The sequence below is a fragment of the Ciconia boyciana genome, chromosome 15 (genome assembly GCF_034638445.1).
Source record: "Ciconia boyciana chromosome 15, ASM3463844v1, whole genome shotgun sequence".
NCBI classification, from domain to species: domain Eukaryota; kingdom Metazoa; phylum Chordata; class Aves; order Ciconiiformes; family Ciconiidae; genus Ciconia; species Ciconia boyciana.
This window is the reverse complement of record NC_132948.1, coordinates 4,117,799-4,137,574: the sequence shown is the minus strand read 5'-3', so window position 1 is coordinate 4,137,574 and position 19,776 is coordinate 4,117,799. Positions and strand designations below refer to the sequence as shown.

General features: G+C 42.3%; 1 protein-coding gene across 1 annotated transcript; it reads right to left on the bottom strand.

Annotated features, from left to right (window-relative positions):
* Positions 1-1,580: 1,580 nt before the first annotated feature.
* On the bottom strand, positions 1,581-19,378 carry TMEM233 (transmembrane protein 233). The gene is made up of 3 exons (XM_072879858.1): positions 18,888-19,378; positions 11,477-11,611; positions 1,581-3,430 (listed from the first exon to the last, which is right to left on the bottom strand). The coding sequence occupies exons 1-3, from the start codon at positions 19,074-19,076 to the stop codon at positions 3,419-3,421; spliced, it is 336 nt and encodes a 111-aa protein (XP_072735959.1). The 5' UTR covers positions 19,077-19,378; the 3' UTR covers positions 1,581-3,418.
* Between the last annotated feature and the right edge of the window lie 398 nt (positions 19,379-19,776).

The following is a 19,776-nucleotide window of genomic DNA, read 5'->3' as shown; positions in this document are numbered from 1 at the left end:
ATCTGTCTCTGCCTGTAATACATGCAGGAAGGAAAAGAGAGCTGGACTTCAGGCATTAGTTGGTGCCTTCAGCATGCAGGAAGACTGCATCAGAAAATGGAAGCCTGGAGCAGCTTTGTGGAAGGAAGATTGGTCACCTGCCCAGGACACAGATGTTGAGTTGAAATACGTTTTACTGCTCCTCCCTCCATTTCATGAAATAACATCATTCAGTGCATACATATGACAGGTCTTTTTTTTTTCCCCCCACCAAAAAATGGTAGGTGCAATGCAGAATAATAATGGGCGAAATCCAAATCTAGACGCATGACGATGAAGAACAGGTAATTTCCAGAGCCTGTCATAAATAATGCAATTTGTTTATATGCCCCTCAAAATATAAAAAGCAGGCACTAATTCCTCAAACAACTGCATTCTCCCTTCCACACCCACTGCTGTCACAGGGGTCTTGTTGATTTGGGCAGTAAAATGTCATTTAGCTTCCCTATGTTTGATACCTCACTTTGTATGGGTCTGTCACCCCTACAACAGAATGATGTCGTTGTACAAGCACCACATTCATTTCCAGCACAAGCTGTGTTTGACTGCATTTCTCAAACATGGTTGAAAATTTATGTAAACATGAATAAATGAAGAGAACTGATATCAGTACATTAGTAAAGCAAAAATAAGATTAACTACGACACAGAAGCACTAAAGGACTTTAGAGGAATTGCTGCATTTTCCCCTCTCTGTCACATTAAGTGGTTTAATATAAAGCCTTTATTTTTATACTAATCCATAGCACTGTAAGGTAGCAACATTTATCTTCAGAAGCACTGAAGACACAATGGCTCAATTCTCAATTATATTAAGAGCGAGACTTCAAAGATATTTATGAGCATCAAGATGCAAGTTAGATTTCCAGTATGGTTTTCAAAAGCATCTGAACAAGTCGGGTGTCTAGCTCCTATTGATCTAAATCCTTGTTAGGCACTTTCAAAAAATACTTCAAGTTGCCTATCCCTATCCCCTAGTGCCCAAATAACTTTAGAAATCTTTCTCCCCTCTCACACTACTAGCTGTGGTTTAGTTTACAGTACTGGAGTTTAATATTTTGCAGAAGGACATTTTTGTACACACTTTTAGTACCCTGACGTAGAAAACTATTACTACAGCAATGCAGTGGTGTTTACTTTGATGCCAGCAATTCAAGGTGGTGGAAATCTGACCTCTGTTACCTGCTGAGAGACCTCCTTTGGTGACCTCATTTGACCACTTTCCCCTCATGGTAGGAAAGCCCCGAAGAGACCACTGAGGGACCATTTTGAAAAGGCCTCAACACCCTTTCTGGATGCTATTTTGAAAATGATGCAAAGAGTCTACCTTGATGGTATTTTGAGCATTAATTGATCTCTAGCAACTTCTGAATGTACTAGCTATAGTACAGACTGGTTGTATAGTATTGTGTAGGCCAGAAATCCTGCGTTTGCTTTGATTCACTTTATTTTGAAACTGTCCAAGGAGTTAGAAAAAAGGGTTATTACTCTTTAAAATAGAAGAGGCAACAAAACTTAGGAAAGACACTTCCCACATACCAGAATGGACATGAATTAAAAGTAATTTTATTCCACTTCTCAATGACAGTTCTATCATATCTGATAATAAGGCAAGCTACTAAAAGTCCCACAAGACATATCAGACCATTGAAATAGTATTCAAGTTCACAGAAAAGCCAATTCTTGGGATCATCAAAATCAGTGGCAAGATTCCCACGTGGACAAATTCAATCAGTCTAAATGCTGAAGAAATCAACTGATTTCACCAGTGTTCATGAAGTTTTATACTGGAGTAATTAAGGATAGGTGATGCCTCACTGACTTCAATGAAAAACAGAATTTGGCAGAAAGAAAAGCAAAAAAGCACATTAAAAGTATAATATCAAGGCACAGAAAATACATGCTACTTCCAGGCATATGCTTTAACAGCTAAAGATTTCAGGGAGATTACTATTTTTTTTAATAGGTAGTTGTACTCCTGCCAGGCATGATTCTTTTCTCACCTGCACCTGCAAAACTCCCATGCATTTCTGGATAGTCGGTCCAGATTCATGTTAGTGCAAGGAGAGTAAGTGTAAGTTGGCACAGCTTGCTTGAAGATTTAGTAACAATTAAAGCAAATGGAGCAACAACCGCTGAAGATGTAGTCATCTGTCTTAATACTCACCAGAGCTTACTCCTTTTAACATGGAATATTTGTGTGACAAAAAAAATACATTCTTTCAAACAGGTTTCAGCTAATAAAAAACAGCTGTCCCATGCTAAATTTTCATAAGGTACCAAGAAACTGCAGTAATTTAGAGGCCATCAATTCTGTAACCTAAGGCTGTTCACTGAGTAATATCTTAGGATCAGCAAGAGTGTATGTAACTATGTAAGGGTACAAAAGTCTGTCCACCTTTAACTACACTGATATATAGACTATTCATAGCAAGATGAGAGGATGAACTAAACAAAAAAAGACATGAACAAAGCAGAACACAATGAAACTATGTGACTTGCTAGAGGAACAATAACAAAGGGATGAAGAAGAACATCGATTTAAAAAGAACATCTTTTGTCAGATAAAAAAATAGGAACTTTTTACATACGTGAAGTTTAAAGAGGAAAATATGATCAGTGCAACTTTAATGCAGGACTGGAGCTAAGTCAAGGGAGTTCAAGAATGAAAGACAACAAAACAAAAATAAATTATTAAGAAAAATATGGATGCTATGGAAAAAGAGTGTCTCTTAATAATCAGGTGATTGAAATCGGTCCCAGGTGGTTAAAAATCCAAGGTAAAGACCTAAAAGCTGAGGATGACAGAAGAAAGCAGCTGCTGAGTCAGAGTACGCCCACAGCATTATAAAATCACATAGCGGGATAAAATCACAAACCCATGGTTACGATTGTGTTGAGACTATTTTAAAGTAATAAAAAAAAATCCTTAATGGCCTGATTCAAAACCCACTGGAGGCAACAGGAATTCTTCTAGCTTCAGTGGGCTGTGCATCAGATCTTACATTGTGCACTATAAACAGTCTAGATATGTTGGCTTTGTCTGGCTAGGGTCAGCCAGGGAACATCATGGATCCAGCATACATTCCATGTAAATGAGAAAGAAAAGGGAGTTGTTAGGGCAAGATCTCATTATACATTAGGGTAAGAGAGAAAATGCTGCTTTATACTGAGATTCCTTATAAATAAATAAATTATTTTGAAAACCTGGTCACGCCATGCTGATTAACTAACTGGACTATCAGTTCATCCACCAGCAACATGCCTCTGCAGACTTGCAGGGTCAAATCTAACAGTCTGGAATGAAGGGTTTCCTTCTCTTCTTCTTTCTCCCCTCCTGAGATTTACATGATGATATCCTTCAAGTGCAGTCCTGGTCTTCAGATAGCATGCTGCAAGGACACAGAAATATGTATTTTTAAAGGAGGAAAAGACAGAGAGTTTGCCTTGTGAGTTTAAATTATTAATTCTACAGATCTAATGGATACATTATGCCACATTAGTGGCACTTGTTCTCTTAACAAACATCCCTCTAGATTAGTGGTTCAATACAGTTTTGAATCAAAGAGCTAAGTTTCTAATGGCCCCAGTCATCTGTCAATTTGAACTGAATTTTTAAACTGGGTTACCTGAATCAGTGCAAGTTAGGATCTTTCATTGCCAGGAAGTGGGCTCTTATTTGATAAAGTTTCATGAGGTCAACAGCATCTCTGCTTCCTTGACGTGGTACATAAAACAGTCAGGCAAGAACAATACTTTCAGCAGTAGACAACTTGGTAAATACAACAGCAATACATGAGACATTTTAAAAGGACTGGGTAACCTCTCCTGTGTATCTGCATTAGGAGAGGAAAGATCTGAGAAGTTCCCTCAAATTCTTGTGATGGGGGTAGGTCTCAGACATTACCCATGGATGTACTGATCTCACTGGCTTGTCCCTGGATGCAGGGCTCTCTGCTGGAGTCCAAGATATCTTCTCCACCAAGCAGCTACCTTTTAGCAGGTCCTTAAAGAGAGATCTAGGACATGAGGCACTAAACAGCAAATATATACTCCAGACAGCATTAACTCCTTTGTTGATTGTCTCTTGGGTGCTGCTCAGGACTCCAATGGGCAGAATCTATTGTGAGGACATTTCCTCCATGCACAGATGAAACAACTGGACCAGAATTTTTAATGTGGTTTGCTATGGAAATGAGGCTGATTTAATCTCATTGCCTCTGTGCATCTACATGTGTCTGCCCACTACTCAGCCTCTGAGCTGACTGAACACATTTGATAGACAGGTAGAGGACTTTAAGCTCTTACGTTTTTACAAATCCAGTAAAAACAGGTAGGGTATCAAGGAGATAATCAGTTAGTGCCCTTACTGATAGAAAAGCAGCAGTATGAGCTCACTGGCTAGGTGGACACCAAGAATGAATGTGGGTAAAAGACAACGGGAATGCCCTGACTTCAGACTTTGTGCTCTACCAGTTACTGGCAGGTCAATCCCTGCAGCAAAAGGCAGGTAGTCTTCCTTGACTCTTTTTTTTCTATGGTAAGGTACCAAGAACAGGATAGGCAATGTAAAGATCTGGAGACTGGCTGTGTAATTCCTGTCATCTTACTGGCCCTCAGTTTATTCTGTCTCTGAAAGAGAGACAGTCACTCAGTGAAATGGCTGCAAAGGCTTTGAGCTGCTTGAGCCTTTGTCCCCTCAGGAAGGGGACAGCAGAGATATTAAAAATAATCTTGCATGCCTTTTCCCCCTGAAGAATTATTTCTAAGTTAGTAAGAAAAATGTATGTATACATCTCTCCCTGGTGCACAGTCTAAATGCTTACTCCTTTTCCTTCTACCAGTAATTACCAATGTTGCATTACTGCACATATGCTTAAGACCCTACTGATTATGAATCAGTATAAGCTAGTACTTTCCGCACAGCCTGGCTGTCTCTCTGTCTTCCTTCAAAGCCATGCTGACAGGTGGTATTTCTGTGACTTCCTTGGGGTGAAGTTCTAGATCAAGTGAGATTAAAGAAGGGGTCAGAAGTTCACACTCCTCTGTGAAAGCATTAAAATATTATAACGGTTTGCATTAAATTCCAAAGTCACCGAACACAACTACCCTTCTCACAAAAGTTATCACCAGAAGATAATTCTACCCTGCCTGTGGTCCTGGGGCTCAAGATAAACAAAGACAATGAACTTCTGATGTGAATTTAAAAAGTCTCGGACACTGGTCCATTAGCAGGAGTTTCTTGCATCCTTTCCTTCAGTACTTTGGCTACCCTTCCTCATACTGAAACTGTCACTATCTCAGAGCTCTACAGAAAAGCTTGTGTCTTTACTTCACTCTAACACCTCTTACTAGTTCTCCACGTTTCTACTTGACTCACTCCTACTTGCCTAGACTGCAGAGAACCACTAGAGAGGTGCACAAAAGACATGGGCTTTATATGATATGCTTTGTGGCTCAATTGGGAAGCAAAACTCATATGAGCTCTAGTTCTGCCCTGAGCAGCATTGTCAAGCGTCACTCAGACACTAGAGATAGTCTAGAAGTATGTGCTGTAAGAAGCTGCATCTTGTTTCAGACTACTAACAGGCTATGCAGGAAACCCAGCAATGGAGTAAGAATGCATGATTCCCATGGTAGCATGAAGCAGAATATGACATGTTGAGATCCAGTTAAGAAAAGGGTTTGGGATACCTGGGGTCTTCTTCACTTAAGTAAGGAGGTTCCAGCCCAGGTTTATGTTTCCCTAAATCCTGCCAGTGGGACTCAAATGAAATCCAAAAGACACCAAGCGTCTTGTGTTATCAAAAAGCAAAACAAAACAGAATTTGGAATCTTCTCCAAAAATTTGGAGACTGCTCTGAAAACACAGGTTGTGAACTACTGAAGAGCCCTCATTCACTGACAAAATTATTAACTTTTGCTGAACAAAATACTGAGGAAGAGACAGGAAGGCTGACTCCAAATCCATTCAAGTCAGTGGAAAGGCTACTAACAGGCTTCATGAAGGAGCATAAGAATAGCAGCACTGGGTCGGAGCAAACAGCCATCTCTGCAGCATCCCATCTCTGACAGTGACATGTTACAAATGCCTAAAGGGACTTTGTAAGAAAAGGCTACATCCAGGGTGATATTTCTCCCTTTACTGCCTTCCAGCTCTGGCAATCTGCAGCTTAGAAACTTTCTGAGCCCAAGATTATATCTGCATCTTTGCATTTAAGCTTTTTTTTGTAACTTCACTCGTTGCTGTTTCAAATCATTTGTATTTTTTGTATCCACAGCAACCAGAAGGAGTAAGTCCCACAGCTGCATTGTATGTTACATGGAGAAGTACCTCCTTCTTGTTTAAAGCTGCTTTCCTCTGATGCCCCCTCATCTCATTCATAACAGACAACAAATAATCACTCTTTATTTCACTGCCTTTAACTACCGATTCCCAAATCTTTCTTTCCCAAGTCAAAGGATTGTGTCTATTTTGTCTCTCCACATATAAAGGTTTTTTCATACCTTGCAGCCCTTCTCTTTTTTTTCTTTGTGTGTGTGTGTGTGTGCATACCACATCTTTCTCAAGACAAGGACATCAGAACTAGAGGCAGAATTCAGGATGTGGTTCACAGCTGAGTGTCGCCTGTCATTAGGTATCTTGCCATTCACTCTCTAACCAGGCATATTGCAGCAGACTAAGGCCACATGCAGGCTATGGCACACAGCTCTGTTTCAGTTCACAGTGATGCCTCCTTATGGAAGAAAAATATGTCCCTTTTCTCACTGCAGTTCTTGATGGACAACATGCCTGCGGGCACATATGCAGGGCTGGACTCAGTGGTGACACAAATACTGGTTTAAGTTACATCTGAGCAAGCAGTGGAAGCGTAATTCAGCATTCGGGACTGGCAAGGTAGGAGTGCAGGCTCAATTGCACGAGCTGACACGAGAGGGTAAAAGTTACAGAATGGAGTAAGAATAAATTTGTCCTAGTGTGGAATGAGGGACAGCCTTGATTCAGCACACACTACAGCTTAACACTCAGTGATTCCTCAGCGTAACGAGGAAAACACGACTTTACATTGATCAAGACAGACAAGTTTTATTGCTGGGCTGTTAACTCCAGTGACGCAAGCGATGGCTTCCCCTTGTCTACATTCAGGGCCATGACTGCAAAAGGTAGATGGTGCCCAAGTGTTGGGTGGGCCCTGTTCCAGGCTATATATATATTTATCACCATATAGCTTAATGTGTGTTTGCTAAAGATAACATGCCAGTGTTAAAGACAAATGAGGCTCTCCAAGGCAGCAGTAGAAGCTCCGAGTTGGCTTAGCACTGAGTAAATCTTCAAAATGAAAAGTCAAGGCTGTTTCTTCCATGCAGACGTAGGTGTCGTCTGCTGTTATTCCTGTGCTACCGTTGCTCTGCAACTGAATAAACCAAAGAAGGCATGCAGGGAAGTTCGGGGCTCAGAGCCCCCTTTTTCTGAAAAGTCAAAGGGTCTTCCTCTTACTGAGTCTACCAGTATTATTGGGGTTATGTCACTGTTTGTTCAAAGCAGGAATTTCTTGCACTTCCTCTCTCTGCAGCTTCTACCATTTCTACCCTCAACACCCCTGACTAGATGTTTTTCTCCTGGCTGAGGTATGTGGAGTACCATGGGAGCCCTCCTCAGCTCTGTTTAAAGCACAGGACTTAACCCCTTTCCTAAGCAAGATGGAATGCATAGTAGGTTTGGGTACTGAAAAGCCAGAAGAGATGTGGGAACAAATGAGTAACTTTGGTTGGAATTTTTAATAGGGCATGTGGGTTTTGATACTCAGAGGCTACTGAAATTCAGCAAGTTAGGCACTGACCTCATTGAACTGGTCTTCTAGAAATACCATTCATAGAGATGAAATTACTTTCCAGTGACTGCTGAAGGAACCTGGGTCCAGAGCTGGAGAAGATTTGAGTGTTCAATTCACAGTGATTCCAATGAGAGATGCTCTAGAGCAGCAGAGAAGGTTTTTAGCAATTAAGTTTTGAGTTTGCACAGAAGGAGACTCAGAAACTCTGTTGAAGACAGCAAGGGACTGCTTGGGACTGTGCAACAGTGGTGGTGATAAGCCACAGGGCACCGTCCCCAAAACTGCTGGAGCAACTGCGTGGAATATAGGATGCCTTGACCCAGATGGAGTTTCGGAAGCAGGATGTAGCTGTCCAGGTTGCAGCTGCAGGGAGTGCCTGCTGCCTGTCTTTGAGGCTGGGACTTTGGTGGCCTCTCTGGTGGGAGCTGTACTCTGACTGAAGCACTGAGTCTCCAGGGAAAAGGGCTTCAGGAGGAGGTGAGCAGACTGCAGACCATCAGGGTGTACAAACAGGAGACCAACAGGGTCCTCACAGAGACTTTGGAAAGGGGAGTGCCTGAGCTCCACAAAGCAAAGAATGAACAACTAAAGACTGCACTTGAACAAGAACTGAATGGAAACTTCCATGATGGGGAAGGCCTGAAGTTTGTAACTTCTGGCAGGAGAAGGAAGGTTCCTTCTTGGCCTGCAGATCTGCATTTCCAGGACATGTGTAGCCAGCCCTCTGGGAGAAGGTGAGGAGTTGTTTTGAAGGAGACTTCAGAGGAGCCAGCTGAGCCTGAACCAAGCTTCTGTACCAAGATAAAAAGTTGTGTAACAATTGATAAGAGATTCCCTCCTGCCAACCTGACTTGGATGCCTCAGGTTTGTTGCTTTCCAAAAGCACAGACCTGGGACGCTGCAGAAGAACTCCCGAGGCTCATTCAGCCCTCAAACTCACTACACCTTGCATCTTTGATACCATCAGCTGAACCATGGATAAATCAGAATGAGCTAGTGAAATTTATCAAAGGGTTTATGAATACTCAAGTAATACACTCTGTGAGAAGCTCTAGCAGTCATGGGAGAACAGATAAAGTGCTAACACAGATTAGAAATGGGATGGTGGGATGGTAAACAACAAGCTCTAGGGAGAGATACATAAGAATATGGAAGGAGAATACAAGGGGGTACTCCCAATGGTAATTTGCAATGAGACTTGTTATCCTTTGAAGACCAAAAGAAGCCACAAGGAATGTCAGCAGGAGCAACTGGGTAATATGGTAGCTGAGCAATTTCACGTGGATAAAACACACAGTAATGAATCCTGGAACGGTCAAGCTTTTCATACGTATTGCTGAAGTCTAAATTAACTTTCAGGAAAAATGCATGTGTAGGTCATGGAAACATAAAATCTGTGCCTAATGGTAATCAAATAAATCAGTTACAGGGCTGTCATATTATTCTATGAAGGCTATTTTGTACTATCTTACTAATACTGAAGCATATATATTAAAGTTAGTGTAGAAGTAATTTACACTCACTTCACATTAGCAGAATGCAAAGTGGCTGTTAGTAATAATCATGACCGAGGTACAAATGGATGTGAGATAACTGCATGGAGCATGCAATGCCATCCACACCAGCGGCATGTCAAACTCAAAGACAATTTAGCATAAAATATAAATGTCCAAGAGTAAGGCAACAAAGGGAGTAAGCATGGATGGTGGAAAGGCCAGTTGGGTGCTCCTGTTCACTCATTTTCACATCAGAAGAATGAAGAAGATTGTTGCTCCCCTCAAACACTTTCTTAGAAGCAAGGGCTCTTTGGAGGGTGACAGGTGAGAGGGAGAAGGGGAGTAGTAAGGAGACTGGAAAGCCAGAGAGCAAGGTGAATCCAGTAAACCTCGAGTCCTCACAAAACTCAAGGTACCATTTGGCCAAGAGACCTCTAAGGAAACTATTCACGAAATACAGAAATTAATATCCCAGCAGTGTGCTGAGGGTTCCTAGGCACCTGGCAATGCTTCCATCTAACACAGAGATTTTTCTCTTAAAAAAACCACAAAATCAAAACCAATTTAAAAAATCCTCAAAAGACAAAACTTAAGAAAAAAATATAAAGTCGTATTATACTGATTTACTGCTGCTTACTTCCTTGAGGGCAGGAGAGAGACAGGTACTTACAAATACTAGCTAGATGTAGAGTGCTAACTACCACTAATGTCTGGCAGTGGGCACAAAGAAGCATTCACACATTCAGCACACAGGGTCCTACTGTGAAGGAAGTGAAATCTTGACTACAACTAAATGTAGGTAGTGTGCCCTGGTTAATGTGAATGCTTCAGGTCAGTCTTGTCTGCCACTCTTCATGCTGCCCTTCTCTCCTCCTAGTTAAAAAAAAATTATTGAGCTGCTATCCTTGTCTGAGAAATGATGAGTAAGGTAGTAGAAGCGAACAGAGGAATTTACTGCTGCTGTCAATTACAAAACTTGGCACACCCAGCCTGAAGTGACTTGGTTTTAAATTTGTGAAGGCTGAACAAACTGAACACAAGCTGAACCAAAGATAGATTCATGCTTGCAAAATGCATGGGAAATTAATGAATATACAGTAAGCTTCTGACTCTGCGGTACCATCCATTAATATCCTACAGAAATGGACCCCATCTCCACTAACTTCCCTGCAGTTCAGTATGGCATACTTCAAGTTTTTGTCTGAAAATGTTGTACATGTTTAACCGGCTACTCTGTTCCACTCCCCAGAGATGTCTGCATTTCAGTGGTGGATGAGATGATCTCTGTTTATACTTTACACATAAGTTTGTACAGTGCACTGAAAGGCTCTCCAACCAAAACAGCCAATAATAAATTGATTTAAATTGGTTATTTTAATGGGAAGTGCACATTACTATGGAGAAAAGAACATATTGTTGCACAACCTTAAGAAAGGATATCGATACCCTAACTACTTTTGTCCTCTTTTCCAAATAAGCTTATAATCCATCTGGGTAACCACTGTGCATACAGAGGTTCATTTGTCAAGCTTCTTCCCTATCGTTCCAGGTGTACGAAGGCAGGTCAATTACACAGCACTGAGCATGAATGACCTTCTCCCACAGCAAGCCAAGCCAAAATTACATTTGTGGTCACTGTTGATCTAGTTAGGATCACCTAGTAATCAAACAGTAAAATAGTAATTGACTGTTGCCTTCTCCTTGCAAAGTTAAAAGACACATTAGACAGATTACGAACTGAAAATTAGCACCTGGAGACTCTATTACCTGAAATCTAAGGAACTCTGTACACTTGGCCTTGCAGATGGTGAAACTGAGGGGCAGGAAAAAACAAAGCAACTGTCCTAAATTGGAAAAACCTATAGGAGCTGCAAGAGTTTCTAGAAAATCCACTGCTGCTAAGACACAGTTGTTTACATTTAACCACAGACAACAGAATTTTCTTAACTGCTAAATAAGGAAAAGTAAAAGTTGCTCTTTTGGAAAACATGCATGCATCTCTAAATTTTAACATTAGTAGATAGTTCTGACAATCTTTAGTTTCTTATTCTGAAGCCCATACACAGAGAAGAACTGGTTGCTTTGGAAATAGTAGCATTTTGCTTACCGTTGTGAAATGAACTACGCAATAGATTCCAATGATGACAAGGCCAATGATAATTGATGCAACAGCAACCCAGAGTGCATTGTGACCCAGTCTTTTTGACCCTTCTATATCTCCTTGATTATAACTGTTTAAAGCCTGTAGAAGAGAAACAGAGAGTTTGTGACTTCTTTTAAACAGAAATCTGTACACAAACCAGTGTGACTGCTTTGAACTAACATTACGTTCTGTGCACGTTGGTACTGTAGAAAGGACTTCAGAAAATGGTGATTTGCTTTGTAAAAATAAACATCCACTGCCGACAGTCCAAGGTAAGCAGGGAGTCCAGTTTTCTGTTCCACTCATTTGCAGTACATTTCATTGCAACTACAGCTCTCTTATTTTCAGTGGTGAGGCTATATTCATATGATGAGTTTTCTTGTACACACCAGCATAAGAACTGTCAAATCAACTCTAATCCACCCACTTGCATAAATCAGTGGCTTTTATCTCTGGAAATATTTTTGTATTATATGTGAACTGTTAGCTGGCCACTTCACTAGCAGTGAAATAAACTCTTACGCTTTATAGGACCCATAAGCATGAGAAGGAGCATAAATAGGCTGCATTTTTACAGAAAGCCTCAGAAAAACTTCTTTAAAAAAGCTTACTAATTTCCTATTTTTCCATTGTTTTACTTTTCAAAATAAAGTTTGAAGAATTAATAGGTAGTTTGCTGGTGGTGGGGAAAAAAAAAAAGACAAACCAAAAAAATATAGATCATCTGAACAAAACATCTGAGTGCCATCTTCATGGGCTAGAAATTCTGTCCCTTTGCATTTTTGGAACACACTGATAATTATCATCATATACATCCTGAGGTACACATCAGACGTACAGATATTATCTCAACAGACTTGAGTTTACTTCTATCCACCCATGATTTAGCAGATGCTTTACATTCATTACATGCAGGGATTGCAAGGTGTGATAGGACCACTGATCTTTTAGTCTTTTGTGAGATAGACTGTAGGATTTTCTGAATTAATTTTTGTTTTAACCAGGCCATATTTTTAAAAGAAAAGATTCAGCGAAGGACACTGAAGTATTCTAGCACGCAAGTCTAATGCAATTTGTAGTAACTTTTTCCCAAGAATAAGATGCTATCAAAGAATTTTTAAAAAGATTACTAAGAATTATTTTGTAAGATCAGGAGAGTTTGAGTTCATAAACCACGACATTGAGTCCAGATTTCTTTATTAGATTGCACTATTGAACTACCTCAGCATACTTACTTGGGGAATCAGGTTAGTCATAACCTGTTCTTTAGTATCCCGTAAGTATTCCAGGAAGTATCCCAGAAATGGGAGGTGCGGGGGCAGAAATATGGAGACCTGATCAAATGAACTGTTCTGTGGGCTAAATAATTCAGGTTGTCTTTAGAAAATGACTGCATGAGGTATCACCAAGTGCTATTACGAAAGTGCTTTAGTTATGAATCACTTTTTGTAGCAAAGACAGAACAGCAGCTAATTCAACAGAGTAAAGATCTGAGACTGCGGCGAGCAGGAAAGGAATGAACTTCAGAGGATACCAAGCATTGTTGTAGAGCCTTTTTTCCCAAGCAGAAAAATAATTAGGGACATTATCTGTGTGCGTTCTGTCAATTAGTGAGCATGCAGATGTTAATGGGCAAGATGCATCCTTGGCATTAGAGCTGCAGTAAGATCACTCGTACCAAGACAGTCCCAAAGCAACGAAGCCTATATTCCTAGAATTGCATCTCAAGGATAAGTGCAGGTACTTATTCTCTGGTGTCTAAGAAAGACTGAGCTGCTCATGTACTCTTGCCCTTAAAGAGAGCACTGATACATTTCTTCTCTTCCTGGAAGCCTACATGCCTAAACATTTCTCTGTTTTTTTTTTCTAAAGAATATCACTAATACCTCTGCTCTGCTGTCAAATTTCATTGAGGTTGGCTAGTGGACTTAAAGGATATAGTGGGGAAAGAGGGAAGAGATGGAAATGAGAGACGGACACAAACACATAGGCAAATGAGATGATGCCACCTCTGATTCTCCACCAGTGCAGCCTCCTGTTACAAAGGGTGGCTGGCACAGTTCCTCTCACCTAAGTTACTCCGCTGTTTTCAGCAGTCCTGTCTACAGGAGAAGAGCTTTCTCAGGTTTTCTCAATATACATTCAGGAAGGTCAATAAAAGGAGTATCAGGAGAAATATGGTTTGGCTTGGTCTTCAGCAGGCTGACTTCTCCTCCTGCCTCTGTCAGCAACACACAGTCAGAATGTGACTGTGGCTACAGGGAGAAACATGAAGAAACATCACTGACACCCCAGCCCTGACTTTGTTCTCCCCACCCATCAAAGGACTCGCCTTCCATAACATCTAGAGAGTGGTCCTGCAAACACTCTAAACTCAGTTCCCCATACATGTGGTCTCAAGACTGAGACAGAGTTGTAAGCAAGACATGGCAGCACCAGCTTACAGTTCTGTGCAATTTTACTAACATATTTAGGAAGTCTGGAGAATGTCCATGTGATTTCTGCAGGTACCGCATAAATAATTCACCCTGTGCACTTTAATAAATAATATCATTTTAATACAAATCCATGATGAAGAAGAGGAGAACAGCATTAATGATAAAGAGGAGGATTTGGGAGAGACAGGAAGGAGACAAAAGTTTCTTTATTAAGAGGTTTAAATTAAATGGTGTAACTTAGCACTGAAGAAAATATAAGAGGTTTGGGGGAGTGGTTGGGGCCTGATGCAAGGCTCTTTGAAATTCATTTACTTCCATCTGCTTCAAAGGGCCCTTGGATCAAGCTTCCAGTTTTCAACGTTAGACATAGACAACATTAACTGTTAAAGCCTTAAATGTTACAACTGTTTATTTTCAAGGGCTAGACAATATATACAGAATACAGCATCTGTGTGTGACATTTGGTCTGTCCAACTTTTTAAAACAAATTTCAGCCATTTTCAACCTAATACCATATGATTTCTCAGGTTTCTGCTACCTCGCTCACTATGAAGTCATAAACTAAATTAAAGCCACAGTTCCGCAGCTGCTTATTTACTTTAGCAATCTCAGTGACTTCACCAGGTTCACACACATCTATTTATAAAAGATATTCTCAGTTCAACAATGAAGCAACTTAACCTCATATGAACAGAAATTTACTGAATTAGCTACAAACTATTAATCCCTTTTAACGTGCATTTTCTGTTCCATGTTCCCAGAGCACCATTTACGGCAAAAGCAGAAAGAATACTAAATGACTGCAGAAATCCTCCTCCACATCTCTTACAAATCTGGGCAGACCAGACTAAGGTTTGCTGATCAACATTTTCTACACTTTCCATGAGCCAGGCTGTAACAAACCTTATTTGGTCGTGCCTGGAAATGAGACACTCTCTAGTTCAGACCAAAGGAAGAATGAGACATGCAGGCTTTGTATGACTCCTCACTGTGAACAACTCACAAGGAAGGAGAAAGAAGAGGGGGGACTCGGGGAGCAATTCAGAACCAGGCTTGATCTCTCCTTTTTGGCAAATGAAACAGGTAGGTGATGAGCAGGACACAATGAAAGGGGAGTTTGCTCTGCAGGCTGTATAACAGCATGCAAACAAACGCTGGACTTCTGTGTCTCTGGGGACAGGTTGAAAGTGTTGTTGCAGAGGAAAAGCTTACCAGTTTGCAAAGGTAAGGGCCATGCAAAAATGCTTAAGAACAGCTGCTGAGCCTTGTTGTTTAATATTCCTGAAGTAGGTACAGGCTGTCCCATACAGTATTAGATGTCCAGGTACCTACAAGCTACTTAAAAAAAAGCTGTATAAGCAATAAACTTTCCAAATAGACTTTCTAACTAAAGAGAAGTACAGCTGTACAGGAACACTGGTCACTATGCTAGTCACTGACCTGACTAAAGCCAACAGCCTGTACATGGCTCATTAGGATCCTAATTAGAAGAGGCAACCCCCTCAGAAAGCAAGTGCCATCCTTTGCTGTCCCATGACTTCTACCACCCTGTTGCTTGTTGTCTCTGCTTAGGGAAACCAATACACAGACAAGGCATCTGAATCCAAGGGTAACAAATGCAGTCAAAGAACTTGTTACTATCAGAGGCGGATGAGCCAAGATTGTCACAGCTTGACCACATATGTTGTTTGAAACATGCAAATGATTAAACAGAAATGTGTCAACATAGAGAGGGAGTTAGGAGCAAACAATCAGGGAGAAAAAGCTTTTGAGAGACTGTTTGGAAATTGTTACAAATCTAAGGCCCTATGGAATTAGATGACTAGTCTGACATACAGATCTTTGAAATAAAGACACCTGAAGGTGCTGTACTGAGAAAGGCCAACAAAGTTTGTTCAACTACCAGACCTCAGTGCTGGTGTTAGAAATATCCAACAGATTCACTTTTCAGAGTTGTCCCACAGCCTCCCTCTAGCTCTGATTCCATGAGTCAGATACTGCCAGTCCACCTGAGCCAGTTCCCAGATACAACTGCCAGTTCAATGCCAGCTAAGTGCTCTTTGGGTTCGCAATAGGGGAAAAAGACATGACTGCAGATAAGGAGCCAAAGAGCTCAGTGACACATTGCCTAGCCACAGCCTCGCACCAGAGAAGTCTCTTCTGTCACGTGAGCCTCCTGACTTGGTACCTGCACCCCACACTCCTGCCCTGATGCCTGTGGTCTCACCTATGTAAGAAAGAATACGGAAAGTCTGAGTGAGGCACCTCTGGGGTTCAACTAATCGCACAGCAACACAATATAGCTGCTGGAAGCAACAGGAAGCAGAACTGATGGCATCTGGCTGGAACTGCAGAGGAATATGGAGGAGAACAGTAATCCTACAGCCAGGAGTCCTGTCCAGGACCCTAGGGAAAATAGATCTTCATTTGCTAAAACCGCCAAGCAACCCTCACACCTGCAAGTGACCAGCAACTACTTTGAGGGGGCTGCTCTTGTAATGCCAGTGTATCAATACACTGATACCATTAAGAGTCCATTCTACTAGCTATCCTCTTACCCCTGTCACGAGACATAGCTTGCTTTCACAAAGGAGGTAAGGAACAAGAAAAGGTTATTATCCCAACAGGGAGAACTTGGGAGAGGTTGATTCTAAAAATATAGCCAAGGAGGTAAGATCTGAAATGGTAAGGTTTGTGCTCCCAAAGGTGAGAAAGAAGTGAGGAAACCAGTGCTGGAGTTGTAAATGGGGCAGCAGAAGAGACAGAAGAGAGTGAAGACAAATCTGTCATTTAATTCGGGGGTGTGCTAGAGCCCAGACTCTACTTTTAGAGTGAAAACATTGTCTGAATTGAGAGCACTTAAGGAGGACATGACACAGGCAAACAGGGTGCTGAACCATGCCCCTCTAGAAGCCAACAGGACTTTTCCTTCCAGGTCCATTCTAGAAAGTAGAAATTTATAAAGAACTCGACTTTTATGGGTCCTTATCTCTTCTGACACAACATCTCAGGCAAGCTCTGCAGACTATCAAGGTATCTTCTGTAAGAAAAGAAAATAACCCACTCTTGTATCTCAGTGTTAACCCTTAGCAACTCTAGGAAACAAGCTGAGAAAGAGAGGGAGGATGTAGATCCCAGCAGAAGTGGAAATAAAACCAGCACAGGTTAAAATGCAGAACCTGAAGTTGAGGTTAATGGAGCAGTTACAGATTGCAGCTCTAAAAGGCAGGGGAATCGGGCTGTAGGGAAAGAAGTTGGACATGTTATTTTCATAGAAAAGGAGAGATTTTAGGTAAGAATAATATTGAAACAGAAGGCATTCACATCCAGTGGAGATGATTGGTTTGGTTTTTGTTTCCCTCCTTTAAGGGAGTGGGCAGCTGAGACCTGCACAGACTGTTTAGCATTCAGGAAGTGCTCTTCCCACCCGGGTTTCTACATATCCCCTGGTGACAGTTACTTAAGCCTGACTCCAAAAGCCTGCATGAACTTCAACGAGGGCGTGGGTGGAGATTTCTCCATATGGGGTGCAAAAATCTTTAGAGGCCAAATTCTGTCCTTGACAGTTAACTTCTGTGCAGCCCCAGTGCTTTGGTGGAAGCACTGTCACAGTGAACAGATGCTCACAGCCCCAGATCACCAGCTCTCATTACTTTATATAGCACCTTAAGTATCCACAGACAGAAAGGATACTGGGTACCAGCAAAACCAAACCTTCTCAAATCAAGGAAAAGAGCATATTGTATAGGTAAGTTAACAACAAAGAAAATAAACACGTAGAAAAAAATAAAATGACAGCTAATACTTATCTGGACAAAAAAGGTTGTGAAGATGGCTTTGGAATAGCTCCTATAGGTAATTTTCAAGCTTAAGCACGTATCCCAGTATTTAGGTATGATTTCTGATCCATCTTACTAGTTTTAAAAAAGTGTGTTTTAGTATATTTTAGATATAGGTAATTATTCTTATACTTAATTGCAAAAAGAAACAACTGTATTTTTACTTACCTTTTTGGCCTGGCTGTCAGAGAAAAGGATGAAAATACACAACATGTTTTAAACCCTTTTCAGCTCCTAAACAACAGAAATACATTGCAGTATTACTGATTACACTGATCATGTATCCTATTAGAAAAGTCTGGATCTGACTCTGCAACTTTAAACTCAAAGACGATTCTGTTCTAGCAATCCCTTTGAAGTTAATGGGATTGCTGGATTATTAAGGACTATGCAAATCAATTACGGTTTGTAGGAGTAAGGCTGTTCTCTCAGGGTACTCGATACTCACTTTTATAAGTGTTTTTGCCAACAACCTACAATCATTATTGTTGTGTGTATCATTCTAGCAAATAGTCAGTATCAGGCTAAAGAACCTGTTTTCTGGAAAAAAGGCGCTTCTATCATATTTGATTAGCTGAAGTAGAAACCACATCTGTTCCTTTGCAAATCTGATTTCTGCTCCCCAGTTACCACTTCCACACATAGATACTATGTCCAATTCAGTGTGCAAGTTAGTTAATGTATTAACAAATGTTGATTTGTTAGTTAGTTGATGTAACAAATCAATTAATCAGGATAAACCTCCCGCCCTTATATAGCCTGATACTGAAAAATTGATTTGAACTGCCTTTCACTCCACGTTTTATGTTTGCTGCTGGGATAGCTAAGTGGACACGCTGACTGAGCCGCTGATGCTCTCAGTCTCGCTGCCTCACCTAACTTTGTCCACACGCGCCAGGGACAAGTGGTTAAAAGGCGGCCGGACGCCCGTTACCCTGACGGCTCCTCCAGCTCCGCTTTGCTCCTGCCGGTCCCGGGCGGGACCGGTCGGGAGCGCCGCGGCTGGGGCCGGGCCGGCGCGGGGAGCCGGAGGTCGCCCCGCCAAACACCCAGCCCCAAGCCGAAGGTCGCTCGGGCACCCGGCGGGGTGCTACTCACCATGACGGCAAAGACGAAGGCGACGATGTTGACGGGATAGGCGGGACAGAAGCAGGCGAGGATGCTGAGGAGCAGGTAGTTCTTGGGCCGCGGCTGCGGCGGCCCGTCGGGCAGCTCATCCTCGATGTTGGTCTCGGGGCTGTTCTCCAGAGCCCTCTTAACATCGGCACCGGCGGGGAGCGCGGACATGGGGCTGCGGTGCGGCGGGCGGGCGGGCGGCTCGGAAAGCCCAGCGCCGCGCACCGGGCAGGCGTGACCCCGCCGCGGCGCCGAGCCAAGGGAGCCGCCCGGAGCGGCGCGGCGCGGCGCCTCCCCGGGACGGGCACCCGGCAGCACTGCAGGGCGGGGGTGGGGGGCTGCCCGCCGACAGCTCCTCCTACGCGAAGGCTTTTAACCCCGCAGTAAATTCACGGGAGGAACCGGAAAAAAAGAAAAACCAAAGCCGTCGAGGGTTTCCAGCGCCGTGACCCGGCTGCGGCTGGCCGGGGACGGGCGGGGGTGCCGCGGGCTGTTCCTGTCCTGCCCCTAGGAGCCTCCCCGCCGCGCCGCGCCGCGGGGTCCGGACCCACACGGCCTTCGCCCGTTCCGGTCTTTCCCGAAACTTTCTGTTTCCAGTTACACGACTGTAACTGAGTTTGCACTACTCCCGAGGAGAACTTCGCTGCGTTCTTAGACTCTCGTTTCTAGCGTCAGTGAGCTCCAGCAGCAAGTGGCGTAAAGTCTGCAAAGGCATTTCCTTTCATCTGGGATGAATTTGTCATCTCCTAACGCCAGTGACTTGCTAAACTTAGCAAAAACATGAAAGATCGGCAGAAAATAACCAGCTTAAAGCATTTTGGTGGCTCAGGCCCCGAGTATTTTGGCCAATTTTTAGCAAGTGATTCAGTCC